This window comes from Astatotilapia calliptera, chromosome 5, assembly GCF_964374335.1.
Source record: "Astatotilapia calliptera chromosome 5, fAstCal68.1, whole genome shotgun sequence".
In the NCBI taxonomy this organism is placed as follows: Eukaryota; Metazoa; Chordata; class Actinopteri; order Cichliformes; family Cichlidae; genus Astatotilapia; species Astatotilapia calliptera.
The window spans coordinates 18,578,952-18,592,500 of NC_137426.1; the positions used below are offsets into that span (position 1 = coordinate 18,578,952).

The 13,549-nt window shown below is 41.8% G+C and overlaps 1 protein-coding gene and 1 long non-coding RNA gene across 2 annotated transcripts; one reads left to right on the forward strand and one right to left on the reverse strand.

The window, feature by feature from the left end:
• Window positions 1–3,415: 3,415 nt before the first annotated feature.
• On the reverse strand, window positions 3,416–12,534 carry LOC113022380 (dual specificity protein phosphatase 7). Its single transcript, XM_026167732.2, has 3 exons — window positions 12,126–12,534; window positions 10,098–10,526; window positions 3,416–7,893 (listed from the first exon to the last, which is right to left on the reverse strand). The coding sequence occupies exons 1-3, from the start codon at window positions 12,532–12,534 to the stop codon at window positions 7,577–7,579; spliced, it is 1,155 nt and encodes a 384-aa protein (XP_026023517.2). The 3' UTR covers window positions 3,416–7,576.
• On the forward strand, window positions 10,432–13,408 carry LOC145428693 (uncharacterized). Its single transcript, XR_013909009.1, has 2 exons — window positions 10,432–10,572; window positions 12,133–13,408. It is a non-coding gene; the product is annotated as an uncharacterized LOC145428693 (long non-coding RNA).
• Window positions 13,409–13,549: the final 141 nt, after the last annotated feature.

A 13,549-nucleotide genomic window follows, 5' to 3' on the forward strand; every position in this document is an offset into this window, starting at 1 on the left:
TGCAGGAAACCCTGTCATGGCGTTGCCAGGAAACCAGAGGGTAATCAGTCAGCAGTGTCGATCATTCGCTCCATTCTCTTCAAACATGGGCCTTAATTTCCGTTATTTCACTTCCCTCTGTCACTGTAATATCCTGTCTGAATTACCATGAGGTGAATGGCTCACTTTGTCATTTTTTTCAGTGATTTCCACTGCCGTTAAAGAGCTACAGTGGAAGGAGGAAGGCGAAGCGAAGACTGTGCTAGAGGAGACGGGGAGGAAAAAGAGGAAGATATTTATAGCCGGCTCAGCTCGACTCACAGCGCTGTCTTGGAGAAGCACTTTTATTGACCAACCCTTCTTCTCGCTTCCTTTTTCTCTGTCCTGCTTTCGTGTGCGCATGTGCCATTATTATATGCTGATTGAGAAGAGAAGAAAGGTTATGTGGGATCATGTGCATACACAGCTGATAAAGCAATGTAGACTCTTTCTGCTTGCGGTATACAGGATTATTATGGGGACTAATATTATCTAGTATTTTAAAAAGCCACATAAAACACAAGAAAAACAGAAATATTGATGAGTACAATAGGCAATGTTCCTATTTACAGATATGTGGTATTTCACTCTAGACCAGCGGGAGTCAAACATAACGCCTGGGAGCCAGAACTGGCCTACCCAAGACTATAATCCAGCCCAACGGAAAGCTATAGAAAATGTGAAGGAGTGCACAGTTTGTGAATTCTTAACTGCATGTAACTGTACTGTTTCATAGGTTTTATAGCTTTTCCTGTTAATAAAGACTCCCCACCCCCATTGCCCTTCATACTACATATAAGAATATAACTAACAGATAAAGAAAATCAAATGACCAGAAAGTTACTGTTTTTCAGATACTAACAAGTCCATGGTAAAAAAAACCTAAAAAACCCTAAAAAACATTTAAGATCAACGTGGGCTGTATGTGGCCGATTGTGTAAAATGAGTTTGACATCCCTTCTCTAGACACTGTTCAAGTGGTTGAAGTGGCTTCAGTGTTTCTCGTCTTTCTTGTTAAACGCAGACACATTTCATTTTTACAGCACATAAAACACACAGCGGTGTTTGGAAAAGGAAGTGGCAGAGTTTCAGTTAAGCAACTGGATACGCAGCTTCTGGAAACCTCCAAAACCACCACAAAGAAACAACAAGAACAACACAAACCTGTTTGTCTGTGTACGTGTGTGTCTGTGTGTGTCTGCGTAATTGTGGAAGAAGATGAGGGGAAGTCTTATGCAAAGCAAAACTAAAAACAACAAACAGAAAAACAACAAACAGTTGCTGCGGTCTCGTTTTAAATCAAACATCTTGATTCAGACGAATGTGAGTAGCATTTGTCATCCCAAAAGTGAAAACTGGTTGTAGTGATTTGGGAAGCCCTACCAGAGTGCTGTTTCGAAGCTCACTAATGAATCCCTAATCATTCAAGACAAATTGTTTTTAACACTAATGCACGATTAAAAACACTGACTGTTGAAATATTTCATCACTGGCGGTTTATAGCTGTTAAAAAATGAAAAAGCAAACAAAAAACCTTTGGTTTAAAACTCATTCATCTTGAATTCTTCGAACAGTGCTGACCTTTTAACATGAATCTTTTCCTGTTCCCTAAATTGGAAGTATTAACCACTTTTGCCAACAAAGCACAATAACATTTATTGCTTGTCACCTTTTGTGAACCAGTCATCACCCCTTGGTCATCCGACTCGACCTCAAAATCCTTAAACCCTTACTCTGTCTGTTATCACGACAAGTTGATAAAGGTCATTCCCATGTTTTGCGTTATAAAAAAAGGAAAAATTCTTGGTTCAACTGCTTTTACTTACTTTAAATATTAGATTTTACTGAGCTATTTTAGTTTAGTTAATTTGTTACAGGTTGCTTTAACACAGGAATTTTGCTAATTCTGGGATAAACAAACTATTTATATGTTATTCTTTGACTATTTATCAATCCATCATGAAAAACGTCAGAAAACTTTTTGTCTTTTTCATGATGAATATAGGCTTTATATCAGTTTCAAATGATTTTCTGATTAATTTAATTTGTGTAATTTAGATACTGAACCTTTAAAATGTAAACATTAGGTTCAGTCTCTATAAATTACATATAGTTTATATGTAATATATGTATTTTGTTGTACAGTTATTTTATTTTTAACTTTAATTTTTATATTTTATTTTATTCTTTCCTAGTTAAATTTACCCTTTATTTTAATTTTCATATTTATTTCCTATCCTATTCATAGTCTTTTATTTTAGGTCAGGAGCAGTTGTCTAAGCATTTCACTGCATATCGTACTGTGTATGACTGTGTATGTGACAAATAAAATTTGAATTTGAATTTATAAGGTATTCGGCCGTTAAGTGATGATGTGACGAATCCTACTTCCGGGCCTAAAGTAGTGTGCGTTTAATATGGCTTTTGTGTTGTTAACATGTTTAATGTTATGTATTTTCTTCTATTTAATCTCAAAAAGTTCCTAAAACAGTCAGTGATCACTGTTGAGCTCCCTCGGCTTTTATTACCGCTAATCATTTATTTAAGCTCAGTTTTTAAAACCTTAGGATGTAACTACAGCCCAGCCCATGCAACAGTATATGAATGACTAACCTCGTATTGTGGATGGATTATCTCAGTTGTTCTCCTGGCTGAAGTTTGGTCCTTTTACAGCATCCTGCCATGCGATTACATTTGTTCCTGACCACCGAGAACACTCACGTTAACTTTTATCGAGTGGAAAAAAAGTTAGCTTGTTTATATTATGCTAACATAGCTGTGTTGCTAGCGGTCACGTAGCACATCATTATATACCAGCTAGCCAAACTTCAGTAACCCTACAAACGTCACTGCTGTTTAGTTTTCTGTCTTCATTTATGTTGGAAGTGATAACAGAGCTGTACATTTTAATTTGTTTACAAAACCCCGCAGTCAGGACATGCTATATTGTATTTAGATAGAAGCTAGCAAGCTAACTTCTAACTCCATTAAATGTCATAAATTCCGTTTTCATGGATGCCTGGATGTTAAACTCAATTGTTTCACCTGGTAGAGCAGAACGCTGATCATTTTATTAAAGATGAAAGACTTTAGACAGTTTTTCAACTCTCAGTAATGCCATAGTGATCGTTTGATATATGGACCTGCAGCGGAGTTTAGGCCCAGACACGGCCAGTGACGTCAGACTTAACGACCGGATAGGGTGTAGAGTATAAGGTAAAAGTCTTAATCGTCAGATTTAAACCAGTTACTAACAGTAATCAGTAATTTCTTAGTGCAAAAATAAACCAACACGTTCCGTGTAAGCGAACAATAAATAGACCTAGTTCTTCATTCACTGTAACTCACAGGTCATTTCTAATATACTTTTGATGATCAGAAATAAAGAGGAAACATGTTAAAGAAAAAAAATATTTCAATATTTATTTGCGGTATAAACATGTCTTGTGTTGATTCAATATACTGACAGAAAGGTGAAACTGCCCCAGTTAACACGCCCCTTCTTTTTATACACAGACAGATTGCATCTTTTTTTTAAAAACAAAACAAAAACTGTTTACAGCACAATACAAAACAGCTATTCAACGTGACTTTGAAGCTGTAACACGATGCAAGATGCATTGTCAAAAAAATCCCTGAAAATTTCCTCATTGAGGTAACATTTTTAAATCATTCACTTTTTCTTTCGCTTTGTATTTCACGCCTCGCTCCTCGCCTCCTCTCGCTCATTCACACCTTTCTCTCCAGAGCACAATTTCACCGAGATGTAGCTACAAGTTTAAGGACACAGAAACGGCCGTTCCCGTGATCTGGCAAATTTACAAACAGAGAAAAACACTTAATTTCTCTTTCATTGTTACAAAGACACACGCACGCACGCACGCACGCGAAAGAAAGAAAGAAAGAAAAAAATCACAAGAAAGCAGCTTGAAGTCAATTGTTTCTTTTTAAATAGAAAAGCTCTGTTCTGAAATATATTTCAATCCCAGGGTGCAAGTGATCAAGTCCTCTGTGTTTTTCCTATTCTATGTGGGATATGACTCCAGACAAGGAAAGTCCATTCAAGCATGGTGGTAGTATTCTCATCTCTGATGCTATACCAGGAGAGGAACTTTTGCATATAAACTCATATATATATATAAAGTATATTCATATTGAAAGGCCACAGGAATAGCATAGAGCACATTATATCAAAACCAAGAAGGAAAAACACCTTAATCACTGTAATTATTCAAGCCAGGTTGGCGTAAGGGCCTATTGTGAAACATAACTGGCATGCTGAACCACAGCTCTGTCTGTGTGGAGCAGTCTGTGTATGTGTGTGTGTGTGTGTCTTTAAATCTGCAAGTCTTTCAGGTTTGTACTGGACACACTGGCCCTATATTTTGTACACCCCAGGAGAAATGTTACTTCAGTCCATAAGCCATAAATCGAGCTGGATCTTGTGGAATTATATAGAATAGATATAGTACAAAAAGAAGAGAATTTAAAAATGTTGAGGTCTTGGATCTACAAAATACTGCAAAAAAAGGTGTTTTGATATATTGCAGAGTAACAAAGAGGACCTCGTGTGACCCGTTACGGCAAAAAGACAGCTTGTACTCTGTTATTACCGTGCTCTTATTCCAATAACAGATAACAAACCTTTTCTTCTTCTTTCCACACAATTCTTTTTTCCAAAGTGAGATACAAAGAGTATTGAACAGTCAGCATTAGAAACAAGTTAGAAAGATTATATAAGGCCAGCTAAAACCAACCCTCTTCAGATTCCCCTGCTGTGCTCGCAGAAAACACCGTTCGTGGTTTCTGTTTAGACAAACGTCCACATCCCGACTTTGAATACGCAGTTTGCTGTGAACACTGGACCTCGTGCAAAAACCGCCTTGTATGAGGAGATCTCTAACTCTAACCCGACAGCGTGCTCTATCGATAGCAAACCTCAGCATCTACCACTTAGCCCTAAAGCTGGACACATATCTCCACGGTATTCATCTTTTCATATTCACTAGTATATGAAAAACAACCTGTTTGCAGGTTGTGAGGTTTCACAACATTTCCAATTTTGTAAAATCAGACTTCTGTTCAATACATGAGCAAGCAGTGAACATGACCTCCAGCTTTTTGGGGTCACTGTTTCCTAACAACAGCTGCCTCAGCATCTTTATACTGGTCCCTGTCGAGCTAAACATATCCCCTGCTACACCTGGCACAGAACACCACCTGGACTGCTTTGCTTTAGCAGGGTGTTTTTGTTTTTTTGGGAGCATACAGCTCTCTGATTACAGCTGCAAATAGCAGGTTATTTCTCTTCTTTTTTCTCAGGGATTGTAATTACGGACATTGCTATATTTGTTGTTTTTTTGTCTGCTGATTTCCGGCAGCAAGACTTTAATCTCCGCAGCGTGACCCTCTGCTAGGAACATTTTTGAGCATGAAAGCTGGAACAGAAAAGTAAACTTTGGGGGTTTCAACTTTAAGGAGCAGACTTTCTGATTAACAGGTGGTGTTCACAAGGCTCAGCTGTGCAATTATAACACGTCCGCGCACGAAGAAGACGAAGAAGAAAATGTTCTTTCATGAGGCCCAGTGTACCTAGAAGTCCAATTAGCGTGGTGTTGTTTGGAGTCTTTCTCAAAAATCACTGCGGGTTTGCTGAAGCGCTACAGATGTGGACGCTGTCTCAGAAAACGCTTTGACTACATGCTGTGTGCCACTGCGTTCAGCAGCAACAGCAGTTAAATAAAACGGTCCTCATTATTTGTCTTTCCACCTGGTAAAGTAACGTCCAGCCTGTGGTTGAGTCTACTGTTAGAGAGCATACGGCACCACAGCATGCTCTGGTATACAAAATAATAAAGATCTGTTTAATATTCATTTGTGTTTAATATAGCTTTCATATAATAATATACCCAAGGCTTAAGGGTGAATCAACTCAGACAAAGCTTTCTTTGACAAAACGAGTGATCCCTTCTTTTTTTCGTTTTTAGAAAGACCTTTCCTCTCAATTTCCTCCAACGCTGTTAAGGGACGTGAAACTGCTGAAGTAAGTGAAGTCTAGCGGAAGCCAGTCCCAGTCAACCAGACCAGAATCCAAACACAAAGACCAAAGTAAAGCCCCGACCCGACCCCCCACCCTCGGTCCTGAAACACACAAGAAGCTAACATAGGCCAACAAAACTTTGGGGTGCAGGTTATACATTTGATCTGCCCAAAAAGTACCTCAGTGACCCAGAAATGTTAATACTGACTTCCTGTCCCTGATCCGTAACCTCTAACCGAGTAACCCTTTTTGGCAAAACGTGCTGGTGGAACAACTGTGTTGATGAAATCAATAACTGAGGAACTTTGACCGAAACTGACTTTTTGACCGAAACGAAACAAATGATTAAAATCTTCAGAACAGCTGACTGAAACAACTGGATGAACAGTCATATAGGGAAGGAAGAAGGAACTGGGAAATGCGCTCGAAAACAGTTGGCCAAGTGTCAAACACGCAGGAGTAATTTCTCCCATCTCCAGCCGTGAATCAATTCCTACTTCCAGCCTGCTGCTTGTTTTAACCCCTATCCCTGCTCCTCTGCTCAGGGCCCAGTTTTTGCTCCCTCCCCGCTGAGCCGTGCAGCTGTCAGGACTCGTCGCAGCCTGGGACTGACCTCTCCGCTCCTCTTCTCTGAATGTCTCTTTATCTGACTGCTTCCAGCACAGGCCAACAAAATCAATGGCTACACCACTGTGCAAACTGCATTAGGTCATAAACCTAAAGAAAAAACAAAACTTAAAAAAAAAGACCATCTAAAAACCCATTCCACTTTAATTTTACAATCTCTTAAGCCATTATTTATATGGCTTGAGATAAATATATTTATATATAATGTATAGATCTGTGCGTAAATGTACATAGAAAATATACAAAAATGCATATAGACATACTGAATTTGTTAAGGACTGCCCATACATTTTCTGCTATGTACGTTAACATACATACAGTACAAACATACATACTGTGTTTATATCGTGTGTGTGTGTGAGAGTTAATTCCTTGGTTTTTAAAAACTCTACATTCAGTAGAGTGAGATTTCCTATGAGTAAATCCCAGCTTTTCCACTTGGCACCAGTCACCTCGGCTCGAGAGCCGAGACAAGGAGGATGCAGTCATCTTATAAATCAAGCGCTAAAGATTTTCCGTGTTCCTATCTTTGTATTAAGCTTTCTGTCCTGCTGCAATCATTTAGTTTCTCAGTCAAGTTAAACCTCCCTCATTCTTCGTTTACAAGCTGTTAAGGGAGAACAGCTTTGTTAACCCACAGCATCCTTCTCTGGGTTGAAAAACCCCCCAAAACCCTTTAACGTGGCATCCATGACTCCTCCTGACACGTCAACGCTGCTCCATGGTCAGGATCTCGGACAACGAGCCTCAAGAGGCTAAAACATTCATTAAAACTCTGCTCTCCTGCAGTGCAGCCACTTGCAGACATGGTAACCATACCACCATGCCCCCCACCCCAAATCCTCGTAAGTTGCAATGGGGGCAATCCACATGAAACTGAGACTCTCATTTTCATGTGGATTCTAGGGTGTCCAGTTGAAACACGTTGTGATTGGTCGGGGTGGTGAAGAAGAGCTGGTCGTGCGTCGGCGAGTTCGAGTGGTTGTCACAGGGGCTGTTGAGACCTAGCGTCCGCTCAAAGTCAAGGAGCTGGCCCATGAAGTTGAAGTTCGGGGAAATGTTTGACTTTTTCCGCTTCACAAAGTCGTAGGCGTCATTGAGCGACAGGTTGAGCTTCTGCATCAGGTAAGCCACGGTGACGGTGACGGAGCGGCTGATCCCGGCCAGGCAGTGGACCAGTATGCCACACTTTTTGGAGCGCGCCTCGTCTGAGGAGGAAGGAGGGAACAAGGAGATGAGAACATGAATGAGAGACATGACTACTGACCGTGTTTCATTCTCAACACTGGGAATTAAAAAGATCAATGAATCAGAAGGAAAAGTTTTTCTCTATATATTATAACGCAGACTTTCCAAAGAGCTCGTCGCCTGAGGATGAAAAGAAGGCAAAAGAGTGAAGCAAGTGTACCTCAGACAGGCTTTCGCTAACTGGAGAGCTCCGGGACTTGAGAAGGTTCAAATGCTCAGCTGGCACTATTTCTACTAGATCAGCAAGTAACAAAAACCTGCCTGATACTGGGTCATACTGCAGTGGAAGTGGCCCCACAGTGCTTTAATTTGCAGAGAAACTTTTGAATAACATCACGTGGTCATAGCGAGAACTGACAAACAGTAATCTGTGGCTATCATGAAAACTGAATTACTTTCTGAGGTACTTTTAAGTCATTAAATGACCAACACTTGCAAACGAGACTGGCTTTTATCATTTAACGCTGCCATGACTTAACTTCTCGCATATTCACCCTGTGGTTTTCCCCCGGTACTCTGATTTACTCCTACAGCAAGTGACCACATGCTAGATTATGTGGTCGGTCTAAATGAGCTGTAGATGTGAGCCTAGAACAACCAGAATGAAAAATCAGAAGTGCCTCATTGCGATTATTATATTTTCAATCCAGAGTGACCTCTGTCGCTGACGGCAAAGTGTAATTTTTCATTCTGCTTTCTAGATCTCGGTCTGTAGGAAAACCTGAACAGAAAAAGCATCTTACATTATTAACTGGTTACATCCATCCACCTATCAGTTTCGAGCCCTTGCACTCGCATCTCTACAGGCCATTAGAGTGAGAGTTAAGTGCTCCGTTCCTTCCTTTCTTTTCTCCCTCTCTCTTTCATCTCTCGCTGCCAACGTCTCTTGTTGTAGGATTGGGGTCAGTCGGCTCATGAGCTCAGGCTGCCAAGGCGATGCAAAATTAAATTTATATGTGATGTGCGCTCGCTTTCCGCAACGAAGACAGGGGCAGAAATCCTTGCCCGACGAGTCAAAAACCAACTCGAGAAGCCTCGGAAGTCGAATAAGTAACGGGCTTTAACTGATTACGTCACTTTACTCGTTCTTTGCATGTGCAGTAACGTAAGGATTTTCATTTATGCAAGAAACTTCAACTCCCTCCCCATCTGCATTCTTGCTTTCACAAAAGAAAAAGCACGTACAAACAATAATTTTAGGCATTTAAGGGACTGCAACTTTCAGCAGCGCAGTGTGAAGTCATATCGGCATCTCCTTCACCCATAATTACCCCGTTATTTACAAAAAAAGATCTGCTGTAATCCCTGCTTATTACAGCCAGCTCCATTTAACATCAGCGTGACCCAAATCTGCCACGACCTCTGGCTCTGGCATATGTCTCACTTCCTGCCACCTACAATGAATCATTACTCTAAAGGAAAACAAAAGGGGCGGGGGGTAGAGTCGGTGGTCTGGACAATCTAAGACATGCATGAAGACTTTAGCACTGACTCATCGGCGAGGGAATTCACTCATTCTCTAAAAATTAAGTGAGAAGGAATGACGGGAATGATGGGAAACACTGAAAATGGGACAAGATGAGAACTCTTCTGCGTGACCTCATTCTCAAAGAATCCATTTCCATGTTTTATTCACAGAGTTGCCTTTTCATTCTACGATTTTAAATTCCTGTTTTATCAATCACGGTGAAATGCAGGCTTAGCAAAACCACGCTAACATCCATCTTAAACTGTTTCCAAAGAAGCTATTTATATGCACGACTTATGATTAAAATCTTGGATAAATGCAGCGAGAGTGACTAATAAAGAGCAGATAATAACGGCACTAAATGGACTAGTACTTAAATAGCACTTTTGTAACTCTGTGACTCTAATTGAGCACTTAAAGCCCTGTTTTGTTTTGTCTTTCTTTTTCACATTCATCCATTGACATACTTTCATACAGTGCTTTGTTTTTTGGCTCTAATTTATTATACAATCTAATATGAGGATTTTGGACTGTGATTGACAAAACATGCCTCTTAAATATGAGACATTGGGCCCAACCAGCACACTGATTGATAATGAATTTAACTTCTTCAGATCCCTGCCCTGACCCAAAAACACATTTGTCTAAAATAACCTGACGGATATCTGAGACAACTGCACAGCATTCTCCACTCACCTATGAAAGAAATGGCCTCAGGGAAAAACTGAGAGAGGTTTTGGCTCCAGTGATCGGAGATGGGAATCTGTTTGTACTTGAAGTCCCCTTCGTGTTCAAACATGTTGGGCAGGTTGGGCGTCACGTTCAGGATGTACTTGATATTGTACTTGCTGAGCACATCCAGGTTGGCGGAGTCTTTGGCACAGCCCAGGTAAAGGTAGGGCAGGATCTGGACGGGGAACGCTGGCTGGTTGTTGGGGAGCGGACTGCCCTCAGACTCTGTGGCGCTGCCTGGCTCGCGGTCCGATTCCCCATCTGAGCAGTCGGAGCTGATGCGGAGCCCTCCGAGACCGAGGACGGAGGCTGGTGGGGAGCTGCTGGGACAGGAGCAGTCCAAATTGATCTCGCAGTGCTCTGGGTACTCTGACTGGAACTTGTTGAAGCCTCCTGGAGCATGATGAAGACAAAGGAAAAACAAGCAAAAACAAAACATGTTAGTATAAAGCCAAGAAAGCAATTTCACTGGGAGGAGAGGAGGGGGGTTTAAAACTTGTGCATAACCAAAGGCAGGAGGTATGAGTCATTTAACATGAGCCTGGATATGAAGAAATTAACACTGAGTCCAAATAATCTGAGAAAAATTTGGTGCTAAAATTGGCCAAATGAAGAAAATCTCTTCACTCTTTTTTTTTATTACAGTTGCTTCAGATATCAGAGGCGGTATTAAACTTTGAATTGCACGTGATATTCTACGTGTGTAAAAACGCTTTTATTAGATCCACGGCATATTTTCACACACACCCGTGACAGATAAATTATAATAAGTTGGTATTTACGTCAGTCTGAGAGAGAGGGGGGAACAGTGTAGACAGATGTGGCTCCATTGAAAAAAGCTGAGCAGGACAGTCAGCTACAACACTACACAGCTCAGCGGACTTTTTGTGAATGGCAGCTCGAGGCTCGTGACTCCCGTCAAAGATTTCTATTTTCTCGTGGTTAAATACCTCTCTGCTATGGTTATAACACCTCATTTCATCGCCTTTCAACTGTCTTTTTTTTAAACAATGTCGGCTTTTTTCTGTGGGATTTTTCGTAGCCCGTCGTCGTGTCCTGGTTTCAGTGTTCATTCATGAAAAAAAAAAACCGCTCGTCTTTTCCTGAAGGAGCTCAATATGGCGGGGCGTGTACTTGCAGCGTTTAATTGAAAACACGCCGCATTTGAAACTGCTTCTTCTTTCTTTTTTTAAAGCACTCGATGAAATTACGAGGCGTTGTTGACGCTTTTCTTCTTCCTAAATAATTTCCACGCTTTGCGAATCAATCAATAAATAAGTAAAAATAAAAGCGATGATTTTGGTCGGAAGCAGGAAACATCTGTCGAACAGCTACTTCATTCTGACACTGGATCCGATTTGTTACACACCGCCTGATTTTGTAACAGTGACACTTTATTTTAATATGCGGAACTCATTCAGTGTTCATCAACTCTGTGTGTGTGTGTGTGTGTGTGTGTGTGTGTGTGTGTGTGTGTGTGTGTGTGTGTGTGTGTGTGTGTGTGTGGACAGATGAGAACAGCTGGATTTATCTGAAGTGGCGCCACATTTTAACCCCCCTTCAAATCCCCCCTACAAACACTTTATCGATGCAATAATGTTTTATAAGCTACTGATAGGAGTGGCTTGTTCAAGCTTAGCTATGTGACTCCACCAGATAAAATCTGCCTTAAAAGACAATCTGTTCCAGGCGTGCCACGACCCCCCAAAACACCAAATTCACTTAGTGCGGCGTTTAAGTGCAGCATCCCAGGTCTGATAAATCAGTGTGATTTACACTCGCTTTCTTTCCCATTAATTGCAGTGAGTGACACTACAACAACACTAGTCCAGTTCATCTGGGACTGTCTAAGTTAATCAAATCAGAGCGAAATTCAAGCAATTTGCTGCAGTCCACTTTGAGAGGAAGTAGTGTGAGAGTTTTATGAATTAAAAGGCACCAATGCACCACAACCCAAACAAAACCTCTAGATTCAAAGCAATCTGATCTTACCCTCTAGATAAAAAGCCTTGCACCCGTCGTCCCGGAGCTTCTGCAGGAGCAGCCCAAGCACGGAGCTTCCCAGCCCGGACTCCTGCCGCTCCGAGGTCGCCTCGTCGTACAGCACCACCACGTCCGTCTTGCACCTCTTTACAAATTTCTCCTTGTCCTCGTTGTTGGGGATGATGGAGCGAATGGGGAGGTTCCCCTTTTTCAGTCTCCGGAGCATGAGGCCCGGGATGGCCAGGTTGATGGCCGACTCGATGTGCGAGGACTCGTACAGCTCATGGGGTCTGCAGTCCAGCAACAGCAGAGAGCTGGCCCCGGACTCCAGCTCCTCCTGCAGCCACTCCACGCTCTTACTCGACATCATCGTCATAGTCACGATCACAGAGCATCCCCACGAGTGATTAATTCTCATCAGTGAAACGTTAATCCTCCCGTCGCCTGCTGTGACATGAGAACAACACAACAGAACAGAGGAAAGGAAAAGAAAAAAAAAGAAAAAAAAATCACGGCGCTAAACTTCCCTTCCCGCGGCCACCACCACCAACGCCACCGCTGCTCCTGCCGCTGTTCCTGAGGGCGCAACGCACCCAACACACACTTCCACACGCGCGCACACACATCCAACACACACGCAGCGATGCCCCTCCGGTGGGAGCAGGAAACTTGAACATGCAGAGGTTTCTTTCCCTCCTTCCTTCAGTCCGATTGAAGCGGAGGTTTGACTCCAGTCCATCGACCGTCCATTCGGTGAGCTCGCTCCAACTTTGACGCGTCCGCAGAGCGACGAAACGGCCCAAATGAACCTCGTTACTCTCTCGGGATGTGAGAGCCGGGTGAGCCGATGATGCTAAAGCCCATGCTTATTGTTATTACTGGACATGCTTGGCCCGTGGTGCGCCTCTGGTTTGTCATTTCCACTGGATGCGTTAAAGAGGCTCTGCGGGCTTGTCACTGAGGAGAGGGAGGAGCGCACATATTTAAAGGCGCAGCGCTGCTTTAGAGTCACAGGAGCACAGTGTAGCTTCACAACATACTATCCATTCATTGATTCTCTGTAGCTTATACTCTGAATTAATAAAAAAAGGCCGACCTAATTCTAAAAATTAAAGCCCCACGTCCTCCAACGCTCGTGGACATCTATATCCTTTGAGTCTGTTAAAATCTGAGTCTTTTTTGTGTGTTTAATTTTGCTTTTTAAGAGTTCAGTTGTAAAAGCAACTTTTAAAAACACTTCCTCGTGGTACCATGAATGATGTTTTAGGGATTAAAAGTTTATTCCCGAGTCATTCCCCTTGTTTTTTGCTTTTTTCAGCCTCTACTTTCTCATCCCAAATGACCTTGTGTCGAGATTATTTTATAGTTTTAACACTCAGGGAAGGTTCAGCCCTTTAAGCAAACATGTGCTCAAAGTTAACTTGTAACTATTG